We start from the raw sequence: 25800 nt of genomic DNA, 5'->3' as shown, positions 1-25800 counted from the left end.
TTTAAGATCAGAAAGTTAGTCATATTATCAGAAGTTAGCAACAAACCTTTGCCGGAGGCCCAGCTCCAACAATATTGCCATTGAAATTTACAGCACTTTAATACAATACTTGCTTATTTGTTGTTGCTTTGAGTTCTGTGTTTTTGTTTGTTTTTGTTTTTACAATGCTGTGAGTGGCTGTACAGATAAAATCTACGTGATAAAATATGTCATTTTTGTACAAATAGTTTACAAATACATTGCAGAGGAAGCTTTGTTACATTCTGTATACAGGCCGTTTCCACACCAGATTGGAGACTCGGGGAACAATGCCCGTGCAGTGCCCTCACTAGCATCTCTTGGGAGAATCAGAGTTCAACAAAGCTAAGAAAATAAACAGATTCTTGCATTTTAAATAGCATCATCATCACGTTCAAAGGAAGGTTGCAGAAAAAGTACAACTTTCAGAGCTCTTGGTATCAGCGCATCTTTTCACCAGTGACTTTTCTTTTTTTTAAAGAAGAAGAAGAAGAAGAAGAAGCAAAACTCTTTTAAGAGCACAAAACAAAGTTCTGGGAATCCACCCCCAGCCCCCCGGCTCTCCAAACCATAAAAGCCATTTCCCATAATTTATACGACAATGGCTACATTTCAAAACAAGAGTTTTAAAATCAGGCGTCCAGTGTTTCAACATAGCCTTTGATTGGCGATGAGATGATGTCTTGGTATATGCCTTCATCATTTCATACAAAAATATATTTCAAAGCAACTCCATTTTTTAAAATACAAGTTTATATCCATAGTGGCAAGGATGGATTTTGATGGGAAACAATGAATTGAATACAATCTGTAAATTTACCTGAAACTCCTTTATTATCTCCAGTGTCCAACACTGTGTGTGTGTGCGCGCGCGCGCGCATGGACCCCAAAGCCTGGCCACGGCCAATGCTGGGAAAGTTATCTAGTCCTCTTGACCGGAACGCTGGTGTCATTGACTGGTGTCCCTCTCAACAGGCACTGCACTGGTTTGCTCCACTTACAAGATTTCGAAGTAAACTCTCAACCCTGGTTTCATTAAGCCTTGTAGTTATGCATGGGAGTAGCCAACGCCAGCTGGCCATTGGGTGCCACCTCGTTACCATCGTCCTCCAACAGGCCTGAGACATCAGCATTGGGGATGCTATCATGGTAGCTGCTGAAACTGATGTTGTCCTCCTTGAGCTCAATGGTCCAAAAGGGGGCATTCAGCTTCCTGTTCTGATATTCGCGGTACGTGTAGACAGCACCCACAAATCCCATCAGCAGAACCACGAGGATAATTATGACAGTAAGGATGATGATATTGAACTGGGTCCATGATACATCAGCTAAAGTAGAAGTACTATTGTCAGAGGAACTGATGGGGGAAACTGTCTGTACCATCGGAGGCTGGGGTAACGTGCTGTTGGTGGCTGAGTATGATGTTGATACACTGATGTTTATAGTTGGAGGAGTCAACCCTCTGCCTTCGGGACCAGGAACATATTCTAGAGAATTTTTTTAAAAAGGCAAATATGGCAAAGTGAGTTTATTCTTATTCTTCTTATTAAGCATCAAACACATCCATTAACCCACATCACAGGAGGTCAACAGCATTTCCCGGGCCATTTTCCAGTAATTAATAAATACGTACTTACCAATTCAGAAAAGACAAAACAAATACAGGATGGTTTCCCATCTTTTAATTTAATAAAACTTATCAAACCTTATCAAAACTTATTTCACTATCACAAATTCTAGTAAAATATATCCCTCCCACACCTGCCACCCAATTTATAACCTTTCAATTTAGAGCTACTTTGGGAAGAATATTGGTTTTGAAAAGCAGCATACAAGTTGACATTTAATAATAATCCTTTTTAAAAGTGTGTGTTTCTGAGATTTGTCATAATTTTTTGGTACATCACTTTCATGTTTTGCTAATGAAATGAAATAAACCTCAAGAGATCAAGTGACAATGGAAACCTACAAACTTCAAAATAGCATCCTAATCTACATAAGGCATGGATTTCCAAGGGTACCCACACCAGTTTAAATTTTAGCTCTTAAATTCAGTTCACATTTCTGATGTGTTTGATTGTTTGTTTGTAAGAATATCATCACTGTATTTTTTCTGGGGGGAAAGGTAGGTGAACTCACCACAAAGCTAGTTAGTTAGTTTATTGTGGGCCCAGTCACAGTGCTGCCACCCTATGCTCTAATCCCGGACAGTGGCTAAATGTAAGAACATAGAATCATAAAGATGGACGGTACCCCAAAGGTCATCTAGTCCAACCCCTGCAAAGGTCATCTAGTCCAACCCCTGCAAAGAAGGAACCTCAGCTAAAGCATCCATGGCAGATGGCCATCCAACCTCTTCTTAGAAACCTCCAAGAAAGGAGAGCCCACCACTTTCTGAAGGAAACCATTCCACTGTTGGACTGCTCCTACCATCTAAAAGTTCTTCCTGATGTTTAGTCTCCTTTCTTGAAAGTTGAAAGAATTGGTTTGGGACCTGCCATTCTGAGCTGCAGAAAACAAGTTTGCTCTATCTACCATGTGATAGGCCTTCAAGTATTTAAAGATGGTATCATATCTCCTCTTTACCAAGCTAAACATACCCAGTTCCATCAACTGTTCCTCATAAGGCTTGGTTTCCAGACCCTTGATCATCTTGGTGGCCCTCCTCTGCACATGTTCCTGTTTGTCAATATCTTTCTTAAATTGTGGTGCCCAGAACTGGACACAGTATTCTAGATGTAATCTGATCAAGGCAGAATATAGTGGGACTATTACTTCCCTTCTGGACACTATACTTCTGTTGATGCAGCCTAGAATAGCATTAGCTCTTTTTTGCTGGGGCATCACACTGTTGACGTACGTTAAGCTTGTGTTCCACAAAGACCCCTAGATCCTTTCACATGTACTGCTAGTAAGCCAGATGTCCCCCATCCTATATTGGTGCATCTGGTACTTCCTGACTAAGTGCAGAACCTTACATTTGTCCCTATTGAAATACATTTTGTTAGCTTGCGCCCAGTTACGGTCATTTTGAATTCTGATTCTGTCTTCTGTGGCATTAGCTACCCTTCCCAGTTTGGTGTTATCTGCAAATTTGAGGAGCAGCCCCTCAATTTCTTCATCCAAATCATTTTTAAAGACGTTAAACAACAATGGGCCCAGGACAGAACCCTGCGGAACCTCTTCTGTCACTCTTTTCCAGGATGACAAGGAACCATTAATAAGTACTCTGGGTTCAGTCAACCAGCTACAAATACACCTAACAGTTACCTCGTCCAACCCACATTTTACCAGCTCCCTCATGAGAATATCATGGGAAACTTTGTCTAAAGCCTTACTGAAGTCAAAATATACTATGTCTGCAGCATTCCTCTGATTCATCAAGCTTGTAATTCCAGCAAAAAGAAAAAGAAAAAGATAGGTCTGACATGACTTATTTTTGAGAAACCCATGCTGGGTCTTCATAATCACAGCATCCTTTTCTAAGTGCTCACAGAGCAACTGTTGAATTATCTGTTCCAGGACCTTCCCTGGTATTGAAGCCAAGCTCACTGGTTCGTAGTTACCTGAGTCTTCCTTTTCCCCCTTTCTGAAGATGGGGACAACATTTGCCTGCCTCCAGTCTGTAGGGACCTCGCCTGTTCTCCAAGATTCCTCAAAGATCATAGACCAGGCATATGCAAACTCAGCACTCCAGATGTTTTGGGCCTACAACTCCCATCATCCCTGACCACTTGTTAGCTAGGAATGGTGGGAGTTGTATTGGGTATATATCCATTCCAGCACTCCCAGGCTATCTATCTATTATCTATCATCTATCTATCTATCTATCTATCTATCTATCTATCTATCTATCTAATATTTTTAAAAGGTAAGGGAACTCAGTTCTCTTGAGATCCTGCTCAACCCCCCCAAAAAATCACCATGAATATTTGTCAGCATTTTAATGTGAATCTCTCCTAAGAAACTCATATTTTATATATTTTTGAATGCTACATGCATTTTTTTCAAGCCATCTTCCCTAACATAATGCATTTCTGTATATTATTTTCACTCCTACATACGTAGGTGCATTCCACCCTAAAATGTGCATCTTTACACATACTGTGTGGAGAATTGAAATACAACATTCAGATAAGTGCGAATTTTGAAAGATAGTTGCTTTTGTTCATGTATTGGTTCAAGAAATGCAAATTAAGGAGTTTCTAATTGCTGCACACACAAAACTGACTTCTTCCTCCACTGCTAGTTGCAGCCAAAAGCCCTGAAAATAGGAGAGGGTCTTTAAGCTAACGTCAAGTGGAAAAAATAAGTTTTACCTTTCCTGGTGCAATTCGCGCCTTCCGAACGTTTGGCGTAACCGTCCTGGCACTTTTCACAGTGAAATCCTGCCGTGTGGTAAAGGCAGCCAAGGCATTCCCCTGTGTCCAACCTGCAGACTCTGGGTGACCGTGCTGGGTCGACATTCCCATTGCACTGGCATTTGATACAGAGGCTGTCAGAGCTGTAGTAGCCAATGTCACACTGGTTGCAGTGAGCACCGCTGTAGCCAGGGCGGCACTGGTCACAGGTTGGCGTGCGGTGACCGGGCTCTACAGGAGAAAGAACACTAGTTACTTCCACTGATGAAACTTGCCACATGGCCACCCTAAGAATACAAGCCTAGTCCTGTTTTGTCTTCTTATGCATTCAACCCACCAATTCAGTTTTTTGTTGTTGTGGTGGTGGTGGTTGAGGATTATTTTTACCTTGGTTTTGAGGAGGGGTCCACTTTTATTTCAGTGGGCCTCCTAACATAACTGTATCTGCAAGAACTTGGCCATTTAGTGTGGCAATGTCAACACTTTGGAACTAATCCAATATCCTGCTTTCAGTGACCAAACATACACGAGAAGCCAACAACCGGACCTTGAGTGCAACTCTTGTGATTCCCAGCAAGTGGTAGTGTGAAAGCTTTGGAACTGGGGGACTCTGAAGCCTGGCTCCAGATCTTTACTCCCTGAGCAGCTGAGCCAGCTACTGTACTCAGAGGAGGGAGCCACAGGTGCCCATCAAGGCAACTGTTCAGGAAACAGTGCAACAGTGGGAACTGCAGACATAGTAAGCCAGCCTCAGCCTTTCTTACTCAGATGTCTGCCACAGCACCTCATCATACAAACCTCCAAAGCTTGCTTCTCTTCTTCAGCATGAGGAATTGATCCCTTTGGTAAGCACCAAGTTACAACCACACTGTAGCTGTCACCTGCTTCCATTTCCTGTTTTCTCACCCTGCTCTTGATGGATTGTTAAAGCCAGCTTTCAATCCACAGCTGATCTTCTTCGCATTATGCAGAAGCTAGAAGTCAAATGGCCAGGGACTGGACTAGGACCAGGGACTTCAAATCCCCACTTGGCCCTGTGTGCTGACCTTGGACCAGTTACTGTCCCTCGGCCTCACATACCTCACAGGGCTGTTGTGAGGGCAAAATGAGGGCACGATGGAAAGAGAAGCACGCATGTCACCTTGAGATCCTTGGTGGAAAGGTGTTTTGTAAATGTGGGAATGATATGTCTACCTCTAGCATGCTCCATGTCATCATTGCATTTTGCAGCTCTGCAATCCCATAACTGTTTTAACTGCCTAGGTCACATCTACACCCAGCAAGGTGAGATGCATTTACATTGCTATGGCATGTTAGTGAACCCTAGCAGAATTCTCCTGGTTTCACCATTGCCTCTGACCAATAGCTACTTCTGAAGGGGGCTGGAAGAACCAGCTTTCAAAAGTGCCTTGACAAAATGCATGCAGGGCTGACACTTTCTTCCTGGGTAGTTCCAGGGAGGCCTTCGGCCTCAAGAGCACTCCACCCGTGAATTACCAATTCCATGCTGCCAGTGGCTATTAGCCACAATGGCTATGTTCTGCCTCCACTGCTGGCAGTAGAATGAAGTGGCGTAGCAGGGGGACACAAGGGCAGTTTCCCCGAGTGCAAAGTTGTTTCGGGGTCCAAAATTTCAACACCTGATGCTGCCTTAATAGAACTGTGCGCTTCCCCATGCGAACTAGGAAGTGACCTCTCCAGAAAATGGAATGACTCTTCCTTTCTTACCTCTGGGGCTGCAGTCTCCTAGGTGAGTCAGGAGCTGCTAGGCAGTTGAATGTGCATGCATACTCCATCTGTTTCCCTCCCTCCCAGCCCCCTTCTGTGTGGCCCCAGGCGCCTGCCAGCCATGCTACACCACTGGTAGCATGTATCTGAATATCTGTTGCTGGGAAACACAAGCTGTCGTACTTTCAAGGTTCCCACAGACATCTGGTTCACCACTGTGGAGACAGGATTTTGGACTAGTTGGTCCACTGGCCTGATCCAGCAGGGATCATCTGGTGTCCTTATGCTGATGTACCATAGTGAAATTCCACAATTTTAGAAAACCATCTTACTTATATGACAGCTGCCAGAGGACACTACAGGGGAGCAAGGACAAAGAAGACACTCATGGTGTCGCGAACCACTTCGGTAAAACTGCCCCTTGCATTTCTCGCAGGAAGCGCCTTCTGTGTTCCCTTGACAGTCCAAGCAAGTGCCTAGAAAACAAGATAAATGCAGAAATAAAGACAAAGACAACAGCTGTCCGAAGCAGTGGACAGGAACTCAAAATGACACAGTACCTTGCTGGGAACCACAAAAATACAAGTAGGACCTGCAACAAAATGCTGCAGCAAGGCACACTCCTGTTCTGGATACCCTATTCCATTCCACACCCCTGAAAAGACAGAATTCTCAGCTTTCATTAGGCTGGGATTTTGGGGAGGGATGTTCTCCCATGTAGGTTCCCCCCATCCAGGATTTTGTGCTGCTCCAAACCATAGATTTCCCCTAAACCTACTGCTACTTCCCCCTCTTGTACACAGATGGTGACACTTTGGGTACATAAGAAAAAGTGGGCCCGATCATGAGGATTTAGCCAGTTGCTCACCAGCACTGTTGCCAAGACCATGTGAGGCTTTTGGTGGTGTTGTGTTGGGGCTTTTAGTGGGGGAAGATTCAAGGTCCAGCAGATAGAAGAGTACAAAGGGTATCTTGAAGAAAGGCAGGTAGCCAGTTCTATGATCCCGCCACCCAGCCCTAGCTTTGGGCTGTGTGGACTACAGAATGTGGATTGCGTCTAGAGCAGGCTTCCTCAACCTCGGCCCTCCAGATGTTTTTGGCCTACAACTCCCATGATCCCTAGCTAGCAGGACCAGTGGTCAGGGATGATGGGAATTGTAGTCTTAAAACATCTGGAGGGCCAAGGAAGCCTGGTCTAGAGCAAGGTGACCAGGATGGCAAGGGGTCTAGAAACCAGGGGTTGTAGCCAATATTAGTCCTACTGAGAATAAATACATTGCAATTCATGGACACCGCTCGTGTAGGTTCATTAATTTCAGTGGCTCTACTTCAAGTAGAACAGGCTTGGACGCAACCCCAAGTTTAATGAGGAACAGTTGAGAGCTGGGTATGCTTAGCCCACTGAAAAGGAAAATAAACAGAGAGACTTGAGAGTGGCCGTCAACTATCTTGACGGCTGAAAGCAATGGAGGCTGGTCCATTAGGACCAATAGGGAACTGTCCCACTAACAGCTCAGGGGGTATCCCTGTCTAGGAGCTTCATCTCCTCCTTAGTCTCAGTGTTGCCTCCTGTAGAACTCACCAGGAAAAAGGACAAATGTAGAGCTGGCTCCATTTGTTCTGGCTCTATTTACTTTTGGCAATACCCAGAGAATTTAAATCACTATTGGAGCAGATGCTGGAGATACCTTGTATTGAACCAGAGTCGCAGCTCAGTGGTGGAACTCATAGCTTGCATGCAAAAGGTACCATGTTCAATCTCCTGCATCTCCAGGTCAGGTAATGAAATGCACATTCCCTTCTGGGTAGCCTTTGGAGTGGAGAGCAGGCCAGTAGTAAGTGGAGAGACGCATGTAAATGTTGCCTTTGTACCATAGGCTAGCTTCCACATGCATGCACACTCACACACCCTTCTCCATCCTCCACCCTGATAAGCAAGAGGCGTAGTCAGAATTCAAGGGCACATCAGAGGCAGACCAAAGCCCTTAAGCAGGGCCAGTGAGCAGGGTGACCTGGTAGGAGGAGGTGTGGACTGGGGGAGCCCAAGGGCCAGACAGAGAGGCCTGGAAGACCACATACGGCCCCTGGGCCTGGGGTTCCCCATCCCTGATCGATACTAACTGCACATGGCTCTCCAGGGTCTCAAGACAGTTTTATTTCCTGGCCTTGCTTGGAAATGCCAGGGATTGAACCACGGACCTTCTGCAGGCAAAGCAGATGTTCTGCCACTGAACTACAGCCATTCTCCACCGAAAACTATTGTATTTCACACCATAATACCCTTATGGGGTTTCTGTTGTGTAAGGATGTTCCTCCCACTGGGAAACAGCTTTATGACAAGGGGCACCCAAGTTCTGCTTTCCTCCCCAAAAATGCTTGTCAACACAGGGAAGCTTTGGATCGGTGTGAGGTTTCAGACTAGCATGCAGGAAGGCAGACATGTCTGCTTTGAGCCTTTGACTGTCACTTATTTCTAATAACGAAAAGTGCCTCCATGGTGTCTCAACAGCTGCCACAAGAGGGCAGACAACCCACATCTCTAAAGTTCTTGATTTATATTAGCACTGAGCATACATACAAAAGAAATCAGATGGTGCCATAAGGCAGCATAGCTGTCAACCTTCCCCTTTTCTTGCAAGGAATCCTATTCGGAATAAGGGAATTTCCCTTAGAGAAAGGGAAACATTGACAGCTATGTAAGGCAGTCTATCCCAAAACATAGTGTTGGGTGAAATTGTTTTGATGTTCAGCCATGAGTGTTGCTGGTTTTAAGATTTTACATTTTTTGAAAAGGTATTTAAAAATATATATATTTCCTTTACCTGTTTGCATTGATATAAGCAGGCTTTAGCTAGAACTCAGGCTCACTTTACTGCAGACTAAGAAAACAGACTGTTTAGTACTCAACTATCCTAGACAGAAACAGAAATGCATTGAGAGTCCAAGGGTGTAGTCCTGCTCAGGTGCCTAATAAGAGGTTCTTTAATCCCATAATGGTCAGATCACTACGTAACGTTTGAGGTTTAGTTTTGCTTTTGAGTGAGAAACAGTCTTTGAAACACCATTATTGGCATGCCTAAGCTTTCAAGACGTTTAGCTTATTTACTGTCTGTTTCCAGTTTATCCTCCCAACAACCCTGTGATGTAGGTGAGACCGAGAGATGGTGTCTGGCCCAAGTTCACCACCCGGTGAGTTTCATGGCTTAATGTGAAATTGAACCCTGGCATCCCAGGTCATTACTCCAACACTCTAACCACAACACCACACTGGTTCTCATAGGCTGGGAGAATATCACCAGAGATACTTGGAGTGAGCATAGGAACAAAGGAAACTGCTTCATATTGACCATTGGTGCATCTAGGTCAAGCTATCTATACCAGGAGTCCATGGGTGGGTTCCAGGGGGTCCATGAACCAGGCGCAAATTGTGTGCAGAATTGTGTGCCCACATGTTTATGTACATTTTTCTGGGAAGGGGATCCATAACTTTCATCAGATTCTCAAGGGGGTCCGTTACCCCCCCCCCCAAAAAAAGGTTAAGAACCATAGGTCTAAACTGAGTGGCAGCAGCTCTGCAGGGTTTCAGATGGAGGACATTCCCAGTGCTTTTTTCCAAGGAGGTAAAGGTAAAGGGACCCCTGACCATTAGCTCCAGTTGTGGCCGACTGGGGTTGCGGCGCTCATCTCGCTTTATTAGCCGAGGGAGCTGGCGTACAGCTTCTGGGTCATGAGGCCAGCATGACTAAGGCGTTTCTGGCGAACCAGAGCAGCACACGGAAACGCTGTTTACCTTCCCGCCGGAGCGGTACCTATTTATCTACTTGCACTTTGATGTGCTTTCGAACTGCTAGGTTGGCAGGAGCAGGGACGGAGCAACGGGAGCTCACCCCGTCACGGGGATTCGAACCGCCGACCTTCTGATCGGCAAGTCCTAGGCTCTGTGGTTTAACCCACAGCGCCACCCGCGTCCCTTTTCAAGGAGGTACACCACCTCTTTTTCCTCTACCACCATCTCACCACCGTCACTTGCCTGCCCACCTGCTTGCTCCCTCACCCCTACACCTTTGCCACTTTCTTCCCTGTCACTGCTTCCCGAGGCTGCAGGCACAATCTCCCAGAGGTGCTTCGACACGACCTGGAAGGTGCTTTGCCAATCGTAAAAAGGTCATGCCAAAACATCTCTGAAAGGCCATGCTTGCAGCCTCAGGAAGTGGAGGAGGAAGAGGCATGGGGTGGGGAGGAAGAGAGCAAGAGGGCAAGCATCGATGGGGATGGTGGGGGCATGGTTCATACTGGCACATATATTTCTGCACCTATAATCTGCAGGCAAAGCAGCTGCTCTATCCCTTAGCTACAGCCCTTCCATGCTGAAAATGTGGGTATTACAAGAGTGCTCCTCTCTTCCTCTCTGAAATACTGGAGGATACACAACTGGATTGTGATGCTGTCTTGTTATTCTTGATCAGCCTCAACAAAACCCCACCAACCTTAACCAGGGCCACCAAAAGCCCGAGTCCCCCCTTGCTTTTCACCTGTCAACCGATCGCAACTCGCAGAATGGTTGTTACACCGACAAGGTTCGCAGGTGGTCCCGTTGAACAGGGAGTAGCCTTCCTGGCACTGGGTGCATTTGGGGCCATCTGAACCAGCTTTGCAGCGACATCTTCCAGAGCTGTTTAAAAACAAGCAAGAACAGAGGCAATGTGAGTCAGGGAAGGAGGAATGATGGGAACCTCTTCGGCACAAGACTATTTCAGTGAGTGAAGGTAGCATGGGAGGAGAGCCAATTCACCATAGAGATAGCAAAGGCTTCTAGATAGTGGGATCTACTTGTCCTCTTTTTCTTTTTTTGGTAGAAGCCCTAACTCCAACAACAACAACAACCAGGTCAGAGAACCATACAGCTACCAGGCTCCTTGGGGTCAGCTAGTTAGTCCATGGGCATGGAACTCTTTTCAGCCCAAGGGCCATAGGAAGAACTGGCACATCCTCCACAGACAATTTTTGACTGTTGGGCAAGTGCTGTTATGACATCAGGTGACAACTTCAGCTGCCAACTGTTCTTTTGCTAGCAGCATCCTCACCTGCCCAACACCTGACATCACATAAGATGTCAGGTGTGGGGCAGGCGGATGTAGTTATGGGAAAGGTTAGGGGCCACCAGGGGGCGCATTGGAAGATGGCCGACAATAACATCTCTCCGACCCACACGAGGTAATTAAGAGGCTGTGATGGGAGTATGCAGCCTCCCTGCCCCTCCCCAAGGGAATGGGGGGACTGCCTTGCCAGCTGTGTCCATAATTCACCCCTGGATTCGAAAGGAGGGGGTGAGGACACTTGGCACAAAGCCCTCGGGTGACGTCGGCTCTCCCTGAAGCTGTCTCTAATCGCGCACTGGTTTGCATTAGCACGAAACATATAATTGGAAATATATAATTGGAAAGAAGCTAATGCACATACATCAAGTGAAGATCGGGAGTAAAGACTGCTGATTAATGGGATCTCTGCGTGCGGAGTGACGGGTTGGACAAATAAATCAAGTGAAGAATCATCATTAAAAGACTGGTATGTTGGATTGAAACGGAAAGGGGAGGAGGAAAAAACCTTTCTTATTTTGTCTTATGTGAGTACCAATAACCCTCCCCTCCAGAGAGAAGAATCGTTGCTAATTACTAATCACAAGCAGGAGCTAAGAACTGTGTGTAGAAATGAATTACTGATCAAAGAGAGGACTGGTGGAAACAATGGGGAATGGAAAGAAAGTTCTATGACGCAGTTAAAAATGGACTTTCGTTAAGACAGGCTTGCTTGAGGACGAGGGGGAGGAGGACCAGGGTCATCGGAATGTGAATGTATGGTTATCGGAATATGATCTTGACCTGTTAGGTCCCCCTAAGACATAGATTGGCAAGCCTATAGAAATCAACGGACAGACTGTGGGAATGTTTTTTACAGAGATGTGGAAATGGCGTCTGTCCTTTATGTGATATGACTATTGGAGATTGCAAAACCCACACAGAATATGTTTGTTTGTAACCCGCTTGTGAAGATTATCAGAGATCACAAAGAAAGGAATATATGATAGCAACAAGAAGATGAAGAAAAAAACAAAGAGACTATCTGGATAGAACTGGATAGAACTGTTTAATTAAAGCAGCAGCAGCAAGAGCGAAGTTTGGATCCCTTTCAGAGCTTGAAGTATGGGTACCCCCAACAAAAATTTTAAAAATTTGGCTGTATAATTTGGAACTAATGTGATTTGGAATTAATGTGATTTGATTGGCCTGTTAATAAAAATTATATTTAAAAAAAAAGTTATGGGGAAAGTTAGGCTCATGGGTTAGTGCCAAGATCGAATCCAACCCCCTGCTTGCTGCAGGAAAGCCAGTGCTAGAGTTTCTCCAACAAGTGGCTGCCTAACCAGCAAGAGCTGGGTAAAGTTGAATGCAAAACAGCAGGCCAGTAGACAGAGCCAGTCAGCTACTCCATCCCATGTGCCATTGACTGCAATAACTTGCACATAAAAGCACAACTGTGCATCTGCACTGCAACAGAGGAGGGGGTTTTACATGAGGTGCAGAACCCGAACTGAGGTCACAGAACCCCAGCCACACACAAGATCTAGCCCTGGATTTCTCTCAAGCTTCAGCAGCCAGATTTAGAACAGACTGAAGGGAGGCTGTTGTTGTTGCTCTTGTTAAGCAAATATAAGTTTTCCCCAACAGTTTTTGTGTGTGTGTGTGTTTGCAAATATTGGTCCGGTTGGCACAAAGCACTAAGCCAAACTATAGCTTAGAATGAGTGAATGAATGAGCAAACAATCTAGTGTACAGTGAGAAAATCACAGCAACTCCCCTGCTTTTTCTCTTGAGAATGCTGTTCTAACAGGAGTTAAGCCATGGTTTGCCTTAGTACTACAGCCAAATGAGGGCTCACTGTTTGTCTCCCTCTCCAAACAAACCATGGGTTGTTTTCAATTGTATTATTTTTTATTCATAATATTTTTAAAGCACTTTTCATCAAAGGTCTCTGAGCAGCTCCCAACAATAATCTATAGAGAGAGAGATTAAAAGCAGATGCGATGTAAAATAAAAACTAAACTAAACTATAAACAGAATAGGCTAGGCTAAAAAAGTATTCCAAAAGCCTGGGGGGAAAAGGGAACTTGTCGGCATTTCTGAAGGGAAAGAGCCTCAAAGTTGGGGTGCAGTCACCCAGAAGGCCCTGTCTTCTGCTATACTGCAACAAAAGCGGGGTGGGGGGAGGGAACCACCCTGGAACATTTGTGGTGTAAAGTTACAGAATTTAAGCAAGAATTTAAGCGGCACGTACCGGTACTTATTGGAAATGAAGCAGTATGTCTACACTGAAACATATGAAAGTGTAAAAGGTACTGAAAGTGGGATCCCACACAATTACCCTGATATTATAATAAAGGATGCCTGGAGGGGCCGTTTTGCATAAAGTTCAGGTTTTGGGTACAATACTATTGGGTGTAGTTAAGAAATAAGCTACATAAGTGCAGCCCAATCTCACTGAAACTCTTACGCATACCTACTCAGTGACCAGGTTGTTCACCGGGACAATATGGTTTGAGCATATTACATCAATCCTGGACCGACCACATTGGTTGCTAATTAGTTTCTGAGCCCGATTCAAAGTGCTGGTTTGGGCCTATAAAGCCTAGAATGCCTCAGGATTGCAATACCTCAAGGACCGCCTCTCCCCATATGAATCGGCCCAGACCCTGCGAGCATCAGCTGAGGCCCTTCTTATTTTGCCCCCTTTATGAGGGGTCCAGAGGGCGGCAACGTGAGACTGGGCCTTTTCTGTGGTGGCTCCCCACTTGTGGAAAGTTCTCCCAGGAAGGTGTCTCAGGTGTCTTCATTATACACCTTTAGTGCCAGGTGAAAATGTTCCCCTTCCACCAGGCCTTTGGCTGACTGAAGAATCTATGGCCTTTAAAATCTGTTTGTGGGAGGGGGGTTATTGGTAGTTGCTGTTGCTATTATTATATGTACAGTGGTACCTCAGGTTACATACACTTCAGGTTACATACGCTTCAAGTTACAGACTCCGCTAACCCAGAAATAGTACCTTGGGTTAAGAACTTTGCTTCAGGATGAGAACAGAAATTGTGCTCCAGCGGCGCGGCAGCAGCAGGAGGCCCCATTAGCTAAAGTGGTGCTTCAGGTTAAGAACAGTTTCAGGTTAAGAACGGACCTCCGGAACGAATTAAGTACTTAACCCGAGGTACCACTGTATTTTACATTTTATATTTTTATGCTGTAAATCGCCCTGTGATCTTTGAAAGCTGGCATATAAAATTTCTAATAAATAATGATAATACTCAAAAATAAATCCTATTGAGGTCAGAGGGACTGATTTCCAGGTGAGCATAAGATTGCAACTCAAATAGTCATCTATGTATACATTCCCACTGAGTTCCAGAAGTCTGCATATTTAAATCTCTTTTCCCACTCTCAGGCCAGCCCAGGGTCTTTGCACAACCCCCACTCCCGATTTTATGCCTCTTGGCTGATGCAAGGCAGAATAGGAAGTTATTAAACTTTTTAAAGGGGGATCGAGTGCTGGATTTAATGCCCCTCTGGCAGGATGTTCAACTCGATACAGATGGGCCGGGTGTGTGCTATAATTAAAGCTTTCAAGCAAGGCAAGAGGTTTTGCCTCTGGTCAATAAAGCTTCATGAAAACATCCTCTTTCATAGCTCTCATATTGGAAAGGTTCTAGAAGACTTTTCCAAGAAAAGGTAAACAATTTAAATGTGACCAAACCACACACACACAGACCCTGCTGTTAAGAAGCTGATTATGGTGTCAAAGAGGAGGAGAAGGAGAAATCTGGGCATTTCCCCCCACCTTAAGACAACAAACTGAATTCACTTTCCAAGCCAAACTTTTTTCTTATTTCTTTTTAATTCCTTTTCTTTTTCTTCTTGCATTTTCATGTACTGTTGCTTTTTTTCTTATTGTTTCTTACTGTTTTTTTTCCATTCTGTTGCATTTTTCTGACTGCATATTTTATTGTTGCATTTTTACCCACATATATCTGTCATTTTAATGTGCATCTATTGTTGCATTTTTTACCATTGCCATTTTAATGTCTTTTTATTACCTTATACAATATTGTGGTTTTAAAATTGCTCTAAGCTGTGCTGAGTGGTGCAGAGGAGCTAGACTGAAATTTCTTTATCGGTAAAATAAATAAAGATATGGCTACTTTATTTCAGATTGCATGAAGATTCCAACACTACCTACCTACAAAGTCTCACTGCCTGTGCATAACATCCCTGTGCATAACAAATCACTTGCTAGGAATGCAAGAAGGCAACTATTTCCCTTCCAGCGTATGACCATCATAATCAGCACTGTTTCCATTCTGCTGCACTTCAGTTTCCACCAAATACCACATTATTCACCTTGCTCAATCAACTGATTGATTTTTAAAATTTGAAATCATTTCTAAACCGCACATATTTTTTTTTTTTTGTAAAGCTCTTACATAACAATTCACACAACTTACGCCAGAGCTTTCCAAACTTTTCATGTTGGTGACACACTTTTTAGACATGCATTATTTCATGACACAGTAATTCCGTTTTAGTAGCAAACCAGAGGTTAAACTAACCCCTTTTAAGAATGCAGGGAGCATTTGCGCAACACACCAACACACTGCAGCTGACACACGAACGTGACGCAACACACAGTTTGGAAAGCTCTGACTTATGTAACTTACATTCATTCCAATTTAAGGGAAACATCAAACCAATGTTTTTCAAAAACATTAATAGTGTATATTTTGTGGACTTAAAAAACCCACAAAGTTGTGAGTCAGTTTTATTTATTTGACTGATTTCCCTTTCTGACCACAGACAAGTGCACAAACTGCAGCAAGTTCTGCTTCCTTTGAAGTTTTTGTCAGAATTCTCCAACATCCCTATCACTGAGAACCTGAAGTGCTAGGCCCGGGAAGAGTTGTCAATACAGGGCTGCAAGGACAATTGGTCTGATCTGGAATGCGGCAGGTTGAGAGCATGTCCAGCCTCCATGCAATCCAGATGTGTCTCACTCATCCATCACTGTGTCACCAATAATAATAATAATAATAATAATAATAATAATAATAATAATAATAATTTATTATTTATACCCCGCCCATCTGGCTGGGTTTCCCCAGCCACTCTGGGCGGCTTCCAACAAAACACTAAATTACAATAACCTATTAAACGTTAACAGCTTCTCTAAACAGGGCTGCCTTTAAATGTCTTCTAAAAGTTTGGTAGTTATTTTTCTCTTTGACATCTGGTAGGAGGGCGTTCCACAGGGTGGGTGCCACCACCGAGAAGGCCCTCTGCCTGGTTCCCTGTAACTTGGCTTCTTGCAGCGAGGGAACCACCAGAAGGCCCTCGGAGCTGGACCTCAAGGTCCGGGCAGAACGATGGGGGTGGAGACGCTCCTTCAAGTATACTGGAATGCTGAATGTGGCTTTACAGAAGACAAAATTCCACAAAATAGGGGCTGGCCCTAGTAAAGAGAGAGCTGGTGTGTATGCCTGTGAGTAATGACCAAAGGAGGCTTCTCTCAGGTTCAAGGACCCAGGTGACTGGGGAAGCCAACTGTTTTCTTTCTGCTTCATAGACACTTCAGAGCTGCAAGAATAGGGGACAGTCAATAAATCAGTCATGGAACCTGCAAGATGAGGAAGCGGACCGGGTGTGATGTTAAGAAATGCACCTATTGCTTTAGTATACCAAGGAAGGAAGCGAGGGAGGAAGGAAGGATGTCTTTTTCCCCCTCCATCTCTTCTCTTAGAAGGATCTCAAACAACCCATTCAATGAGATTTAATGACTGAAACATAATCTGCCTTCCAAGTCTTACAAAACAGTTCAGCAAATCCACAGAAAGGGGAACTGTACAAGAAGGTTCCACAGGGAACCATCTATATTCACCAACCTTTAAACTGAGCTTTAATGGAAACATCACAACCTATATGTTGTTGATTTTCAGGTCAATTAATTTGGATGTGAGATGGGAAAATCAAGAGGGCAGAAATGCCTATTAGCAAGAAAGGGTGAGGGGGCGGGTTTCAGTTTCCCATTGCTCCTCCCTGGCCCCGTCTTGGCTATTTGAAACCATCTGAATTTAATAACACCTTCTGTGTTCTGAGGAAGTGCTCCCCTCCCCAAGTCCCTGCTCCTGCCACCCCCAACATTATGCAATCTCAGCAAAGCCCCCTTTGTGGTGTTGGGGGTGGGCCGGGGAAGGGAAGGGCAGGAAAAAGGGCAGCTTTATTCCCAGAAAACACTGGGGCATTGTACACACAACATCCCCCGCTTTATGCCACTGAATGGAATCCGTCTGCCTGAAATCTATCTGAGGAGCCCAAATCCTCAAGAACTCTGAAAAGGCATTTTGTGAAATGTCAAAGCACCAAGCGTGTCTGGTCAAGATTATGATGCCCACACCATCACGTTCTGCCATTCTGGGCACAGGCTCCTGGACCAGTTCGTTGTCCATGTGAATTCCACCATGCGAATTTTCAGTGGACAGGGAAGAAACAAAGACATTCATACTTATTTTTTTTCCCATCATCAAGCCAGATCAGAAGAGGAGAAAAGCTTTGCATAGCCTGCACAACAGTAGGCCTTCAGGAAAAGCTGAGTAATTTCAAAATATGTGGGTTGTATCCAACGCTAGACCTACTCAGAGTAGACTCACTGGAAATAATAGGCACTGCAGACTTAGGTCTTTTAACTTCAGCAGGCCTACTCTGAGCGGACCGCAACTGGAGACAGTCCTACGGGTGAAATTCAATATTGCACTCATTCTATTAGTGCAAGCCTTTCCGCTTGCCACTTGGAAGGATCTCCTCTCTATTCCCCACCCCAGGGCTGTTCTAGAGGTTCTCCTAGGCTTCCCACCCTTAGAGCTGATTTGGAGTGTGTGTGGTGGGGGGGGGGGAGAGGTGAAAAAGCCCCATTGTGCTAGCAGGATTTGCCTCCCTAGCTTCTGCTGACACAACTATCTAGTTCATTCTGGCCCTAGTAACTATTACTAGGGTGATTAATAGAACCATAGAACTGTATGGCCTTCTCGGTAGTGGCGCCCACCCTGTGGAACACACACGCATCAGATGTCAAAGAGATAAACAACTACCTGACATTTAGAAAACATCTGAAGGCAGCCTTGTTCAGGGAAGTTTTTAAGGTGTGACATTTTGATGTATTTTTAATCTTTGTTGGAAGCCGCCCAGAGTGGCTGGGGAAACCCAGCCAGATGGGCGGGGTACAAATTATAAATTATTATTATTATTGTCAGGGGTTCAGAAGGAGAGACACAGGAGGGGGAGCAAATGGAGAGTGAGGAGGAGGAGTACGAGGGGGGCGCAGGCAGTGACAGTGGCCAGAGTTATTCCACAAGCCTCTCTAGCGAATCGGAGGACTCACAGAAGGGAGCGCCGGTGGCCAGAGCAAGGGAGATTCCAAGGGAGAAACCTCAAGAGGGAGGGGCCAGCGGGGAGTCCCTGAGCAGCAGCTGGAGATCAGGACCAGCGTCTCCACCAGAGCGCAGTGGGGAGGGGGAGTCCCAGGAGTCGGGACCAGTGTCCTCACCACCAGAGGGAGGAGAGGAGTCAGGTTTGGCAACACCCACATCAGGAAGCGGGGAAACGGTCAGAAGGAAAGTCACCGGCTGGGCGCGCGCGCCAAGTTCAAATGTACAGGAGCGCGGCACAGCGGGGAGCCCGGGAAGGGAGCCAGGTCCTAAAGCCCGCCGGAGGGAGGGGCAAGACTCAGGAGGCTCCGCGTCAGAGGAGTCCAGGAAGGAGGGAACCCCAGAGGGCAGAAGGACCCAACGCAGGAAAGAGCAGCGCAAGAGGTGGAGCCGGGCTAGAATCTTAAACTGGTGTGGGTGGAGCAGTGAGTCAGAGGGGACTTAGCCGGTCTAGCGTTAAGACGTGGGTCTGCGCGCCCAGAGCTTGGAAATGGAAACTAAACTTCAATAAAGACTTTTGTATATAATATCCACTGGGCGTTGGTCCTCTGTGAGCTGGGACCTAGCGGCAGTCCTGACAATTATTATTATTATTATTATTATTATTATTATTATTATTATTATTATATAGAGCTGAAGGGATCCCAAGGGTATTCCAATCCCCTTCAATGAATGATCCCCTGTCCAATTTGAAACTATACTGGACCCTGCTTAGCTTTGCTCAGGATGTTGCTGCTGTTCCTCTTGGCTCTGTCAATTAAAGTTGGATAACACTTCTGAATAAAGAAGTATCATTTAGTTCTTCTGAAGTCATGCGCTCAGGTGGTGCTTCACTCTTGCTTGTAAGATCTTTCAAGATGGTGCAATAGTTGTAATAGTTGTTCATCCCGCATCTAACAAATGCACTGCTTCCATGAGACCCCCATTCTTCCTGACAGCAGGGAAGCTATCCTCATGGAAATGGAACACAGTGACAAATTCCATGCAAGTGGATGGATCTGTTCCATCTGTGCAAGGATCCAGGCACGGCAAAGGAGTTTGCAGCTGGCATAGAGGGTGACCTATATGTGCATGTAGAGACATAGGGGTCAGAGAGAGAAATTATTTATTTGGCCAAGGGGAGAGGGAAGAGGAACCATAACTGTGCATCAAAGCTATTCTAAAAAGAAGAATAAGAAGCTTTACACACACACAAATTAAAATTTCATTCATTTTTGTTTTTAGTCCAGCCGCACAAACCAATCTCTTTTTTTAAAAAGCAACAACAACTCAGGGTGCAATATGTCCCTCCCCATGGAAGAGGCAGGCTGGAGGGTGGATGGAGCTGGACTCTCCCCCACCCCCTTCCTGTCTGGGTCTTGGTCTCAAGGGCACTTGCGCACAAACAGAAGCAAATAGAAAACCATTCATTTTCCACAACTGCCTTTCTTGCAGCTGAGCAAATTTAATTGCGCTGTGCAAAGACGCCATTTACTTGGGGAGTGGGTGGGGCCCTGTTTGCTGAGGAACCAGAATCCTTGGAGCAAAGTGTCAGGGACTGGATGGATGAGGAAGAGTGGTAGCAGCCCGTGGTCCAGGGGGCACCTGTGGGGACTTTGGTGGGACAGGGAGGAATCCTCAGCAGAGAGTGAGGGTGAAGGGGAGAGGCTTAAGGTAGCCACAGATGCTGAAAGAGCAGGGGCTCTGTCTCCTGCTCTGCAATACAGTGGTACCTCAGGTTAAGAACTTACATTATTTTCCCCCCTATAAGACTCACTTTTTCCCTCCTAAAAAGTAAGGGGAAATGTGTGTGTGTGTGTTATGGAGTGAATGCAGGCTGCGCAGCTATCCCAGAAGCCAGAACAGCAGGAGCGATTGCTGGTTTCACTGCGCAGCAATCCCTCTTGCTGTTCTGGCTTCTGAGATTCAGATTTTTTTTTTTCTTGTTTTCCTCCTCCAAAAACTAGGTGCGTCTTGTGGTCTGGTGCATCTTATAGAGCGAAAAATACGTTAATTCGTTCCAGAGGTCCGTTCTTAACCTGAAATTGTTCTTAACCTGAGGTACCACTTTAACTAATGGGGCCTCCCGCTGCCACTTCATCCTGAAGCAAAGTTCTTAACCCGAGGTACTATTTCTGGGTTAGCGGAGTCTGTAACCTGAAGCGTCTGTAAACTGAAGCGTCTGTAACCCAAGGTACCACTGTACAGTCCTGATTTGGCTCCTTCCCCTCCCTCCCTCTCAGCACAGGAACCAAGAGTTGAGAAAAGGCTGGAACAATTAAGAAAAGCAGAGTCACAGCAAGGAGGGAGGTATAAACAAGAGGAAGAAAGAGACAGGAACTTTAGCTTCTGCAACTGACGTGCTTATCTGATGGATGTGCCGTGTGCTGACTCCTTGGTTGCTGAGCAATAAAGTTAATTACCGCAAGCACTGTGCCTGGTTCTGCTCACAGCATTGGACAACAGGCGGAGGAAGGGCTTTTCTGGCAGCCTGACACGAAGCGGGCAAAGCACTTGAGGCCGGGGGCTGAAGGAAGGTGAGCTTATGAACGCTTCTCGTTACCAGCTTACACCTCTCGTCTTCCTTCCCAACCAAAACCAAGTTTCAAGCAGGTATAGAATCACAGAATTGTAGGGTTGGAAGGGACCCCTGGGGTCATCCATTCCAACCCCCTGCAATGCAGGAATCTCAGCAAAGCATCCCTGACATGGCCACCCAACCTCTGCTTAAAAACCTCCAGGGAAGGAGAGTCCACAATGCCCCCGAGGGAGACTGTTCCACTGTCAAACAGCTCTTACTGCCAGAAAGTTCTTCCTGATGTGTTTGCATACATCCTCTCCCTCCATCAACTGTAATCAAGCTTTAAATCAGAGGGCAGGGTAAATAGTTTGTGCCTGAGGGGCAAATGCAGACCCTCTGGGCCCCTCAGTGTGGCCCTTCGAACTCTCCTCAGGATACAACTCTGCCGGCAACGCAGAGCTTCTGTTGGGGTGTGCTGCAGCTGCGGATGTGATTCCGGGGTGCATCTGCAGCCACAGCAGGCCCCGAAAGAGGCTCTGTGGAGGTGGAGGCCCTGCCTCGTTGCTGCCATGGCACTGGAGAACGGTAACGGGTGGAGGCTGAGTAGCACGTACGTGTGCAACATGATATCATGTCATGTCATGCCGCACGTGCCATTGGGCACCCACAGTCTGGGGCCCAGCCTCTGGACTGGAGCGTGTCCTCAGTGGGGCCCCTTGCCTCAGTGAGTATCCAAAGTGAGTGTAGAAACTATCCGACTGCACAAAGGCAAAAGTTACATGTTCACCTTTGATCACCAGCATGTGGCCCTCAGAAAGTTGCACAGAAGGAGATGTGGCCCTCAGGCTGAAAACAGTTCCCCATACTTGATACATGCCCTCATTCTTCCCAACTCTAATACAGTGGTACCTCGGGTTACATACACTTCAGGTTACAGACTCAGCTAACCCAGAAATAGTACCTCGGGTTAAGAACTTTGCTTCAGGATGAGAACAGAAATCGTGCTCCAGCGGCATGGCAGCAGCAGGAGGCCCCATTAGCTAAAGTGGTGCTTCAGGTTAAGAACTGTTTCAGGTTGAGAACGGACCTCCAGAACAAATTAAGTACTTAACCCGAGGTACCACTATAAAGCCTTTCAGAATATGTATAGCTCCATGGTCAGAATCCCACCCACCTTCCCGTCATTGTTTGCTTTCACAGAATCAAAGAATTTATAGAGTTGGACTGGATCCCGAGGGTCATCTAATGCAGGAATCTCAAAACAAAATCCACCGTCCAATTCTAAAATCATACCGGACCCTGCTTAGCTTAACTAGCAGTTTTAATGCTCCACCACCAGGAGGAGTTTTGATTGTTGTTTTAGCATGGCGACGCTGTATTTTAATTGTTCTAATCTAAGCCACTTTGAGTAGCACATGAGCATTAGGAAGGGCAGGGTATAAGTCTCTAAAGAGGTGATATAGTGGAGCGAGAACAAAGACAAATGCAGTTCCAAGAGCAATGAATATGATGTACCAGAGCACCAGGGAACAGCTGGACTCTCCTTGCTCTGGGAAGTGTATAAGGTGATAACGAGGCTTTCAAGTTTCTTTATGACAAATTCGCATAAAGTCAGAGAATGAGAAAAATATTCAAGCAGCATCTGGATACCTCTTTCCTTTGATGGGTTTCCTATTTCATGCCAGCAGAATAAACGGCACTTTCTGGCAAGATAGTTTGTGCTTCTAATTAAGAGCTGGATATTTCAGGTTTTGTAAAACTCAATGTGCTTTCCAAGATGAGCCTATGCCAGGGGTCAGCAACCTTTTTCAGCTGTGGGCCGGTCCACTGTCCCTCAGACCATGTGGTAGGCTGGACTATATTTTGGGGGGAAATATGAACACATTCCTATGCCCCACAAATAACCCAGAGATGCATTTTAAATAAAAGCACAAATTCTACTCATGTAAAAACACGCTGATTCCCGGACTGTCTGCGGTCTGGATTGAGAAGGCAGTTGGGCCGCATCCGGCTCACAGACCTTAGATTGCCTACCCCTGTTCTATGCGGTTGGAGGTGAACCCCACCAGGAAGTTTGGCACACGACTGCAGTTTGCTAATCCTAATAAACTGGATATTATATGACCTCATTCTGCTTCAGGTTACGGATCTTTGGGGGAAAGATAATAATGGATCAACCACTTCTTCTTGGAAATGTGGGTATAGGGCATGACATTATCTCCTGCACATCAAGATTTACAACTACACTGCAGTTCAAAATAAACGAAAGTCACACAGGCAGCATGATCAACAAGTAGATTTCTTACCAGCCTCTCACCATAATGTGTGGGGTGGGAGAATTACAAAAATACAGCATAAAAATCCAGTATCAAAATCAGTTGAAACTGCTTACAGTCAGAAGGATGGGGAATAACGATGGAATCTGAAACCTTTCCCCAAACCTTTGCATCATAATAATAACTTAGACTAATGGGATGTAGAATAGAAGACATACATGCATGAATACATATGCATCAGGTGTGAAAAGGCCAGAGTAAAGAAGGGTACCCCAGCATACAATGAAAGCTATACAATGAAGGTGCCAGACACACCCTCAAGGGGAGAGAATGCTTATCTAATTATCTTATTCTGAAAGAATTAGTAGAAAATGTGGCTTGTCTAACTCCAAAAAACCCCACAAACACACACACACACAACCTGAAACAAACATCTCCTAACCATCAGTGGCGTAGCGTGGGGGGTGCAGGGGGGGCCGGCCGCACCGGGTGCAACATCTGGGGGTTAGGGTTAGGGGGCGCAAATCCACGGGTTAGGGGGCACAAATCCACGGGTTAGGGGGTGCAAATTACTTGCCTTGCCCCAGGTGCTGACAACCCACGCTACGCCACTGCTAACCATAAAAAGAAGAATATAGGCAAGAGGTGTCAAAATATGTTGAAATGAAACCTGGACAGTGTACAATACAAAGGAGATTCCGCTATAAACAGACATGCAGCCTCTCACTCTCCCCATAATTAGTTGGTTCAAGCCGGCATTTGATTGTAGCAGCAGCAGTGGCCATACATCACAGCAGCTTGTCAGGTCAATGTTCATTTCACGCCTCAACCCAATCCTCAGGGAAAGGATTGAGCTTCCCTCTCACAAACCGCATTCTCTACCACACTGGACTCTGTTAATAATTAGCTTATCAGGGTGGTGCGAGTGATAAGACTCTTTTGGTCAAGGATGCATGACCAGGAAAAGAGAGTGGCAATACATGGATCCTGCTGGTGCTCAGAGTGCAGCTCCTGTCCCCAGATTTTGATCACATCCATATCAACAAAGAGTTACAACAGGCATGGGCAAACTCAGCCCTCCAGATGTTTTGGGCCTACAACTCCCATCATCCCTGACAACTGGTCTTGTTATCTAGGGATGATGGGAGCTATAGTCCCAAAATATCTGGAGGACCGAGTTTGCCTATGCCTGTTTTAGCTCAACAGACTTATTGCAATCTGTGTTCAGGCCATTGTGTCTTTCCAAAAGGAGTCCAGAGTGACAATTTATTTGTAAGGTACAAATCACCTTGTATGGTACAAATCCATTTTCTTTGTCACTTTTTATTGGTTCCGCCTCAAATCTTTGCAACTTCTGCATTAAAAATAAATAAAAATAAAAATCCTGAAGGTAATATTGTCATTACCAACTTTGTCAAGTAAGATTTTCTCTCCCAACAGTGGCTTTCCCACGCAGGTGAAAAGATATACAGTCGTATCTTGGTTGTCGAATGCCTTGTGACTCAAAAGTTTTGGCTCCTGAACGCCGCAAACCCGGAAGTGAGTGGTCCGGTTTGCAAATGTTATTTGGAACTCAAACGTCTGATGCGGCTTTCGATTGGCTGCAGGAAGCTGCTGCAGCCAATTGGAAGCCACACCTTGGTTTTCTAACGGATTCTGTTCGAGAACCAAGGTATAGCTACATATACTCTACTTATTGTCTACTGAGTTTTGATATTATCATGAGGGCTTTATTGTTCTTTTTGTAAGTCATATGCTTACGTTGAAAAAAAATCAACAGAATACCTACAAATAAATTATTAATAATTAAGATTTCCCCTCCCTACAAAGGAACCCTTTAGCTGTGGTTCCTGCATTGCAAGGGTTGGACTAGATGACCCCCAGGGATATTTTCCAATGCTATAATTCTAGGGCGGGGGAATAAGCATAGCTGCACAGCAAGGAAGCAAATCCTCTCTTGAACACCAACACATGGTCAAAAGGGAAAGTAAAAAGATGGTCGTGGGTGATGCTCACATCACCCCATTCCTTACTTGTCGCAGGACAGGGATTCGGAGCCCTCAGAATAGCAGCCGCACCAAAGGCACTGCCCACTTGTGGGGTCTGGGTAATAGCCTTCCCCACACCCTTCGCAGTGCAGACCCGCGTGTCCCGTCCGGCATTCGCACTGCCCTGTCGTGGTGTTGCAGTCGCTCGGGCCAGTGCTCCCAACAGAACTGCAGTTACAGATGATGAAGTCTGCAAGAGGGATTGAAAAAAGGAAAGAGAAAGGAATTAAAATGGAGATCTCGCTCACACCCACACATAGAAACAGGTTCACATTAATCATTTATTGGTTGTGCAAGCCGCCCATAGAGTAAATTAACTATATCTCCTGGGACAGAGTTCAGCAACCTTTTCTTT

The 25800-nt window shown here is 45.5% G+C and overlaps 1 protein-coding gene across 1 annotated transcript in view; it reads right to left on the bottom strand.

Moving 5' to 3' along the window:
* Window positions 1-25800, bottom strand: part of MEGF9 (multiple EGF like domains 9) — an 83505-nt gene continuing 57705 nt past the window's right edge. Inside the window, exons 2-6 of the mRNA XM_083721757.1 lie at window positions 25431-25635; window positions 10640-10779; window positions 6440-6583; window positions 4338-4610; window positions 1-1505 (exon numbers count right to left, since the gene is read on the bottom strand). Coding sequence (XP_083577883.1) covers window positions 1054-1505; window positions 4338-4610; window positions 6440-6583; window positions 10640-10779; window positions 25431-25635 — 1214 coding nt within the window. The 3' untranslated portion in view covers window positions 1-1053. The remainder of the gene's footprint in view (window positions 1506-4337; window positions 4611-6439; window positions 6584-10639; window positions 10780-25430; window positions 25636-25800) is intronic.

This window comes from Podarcis gaigeae (assembly GCF_964106915.1).
Source record: "Podarcis gaigeae genome assembly, chromosome: Z".
Taxonomy (NCBI): domain Eukaryota; kingdom Metazoa; phylum Chordata; class Lepidosauria; order Squamata; family Lacertidae; genus Podarcis; species Podarcis gaigeae.
The sequence above is the reverse complement of the archived record's forward strand: the minus strand, read 5'-3'. Positions and strand labels throughout refer to the sequence as shown.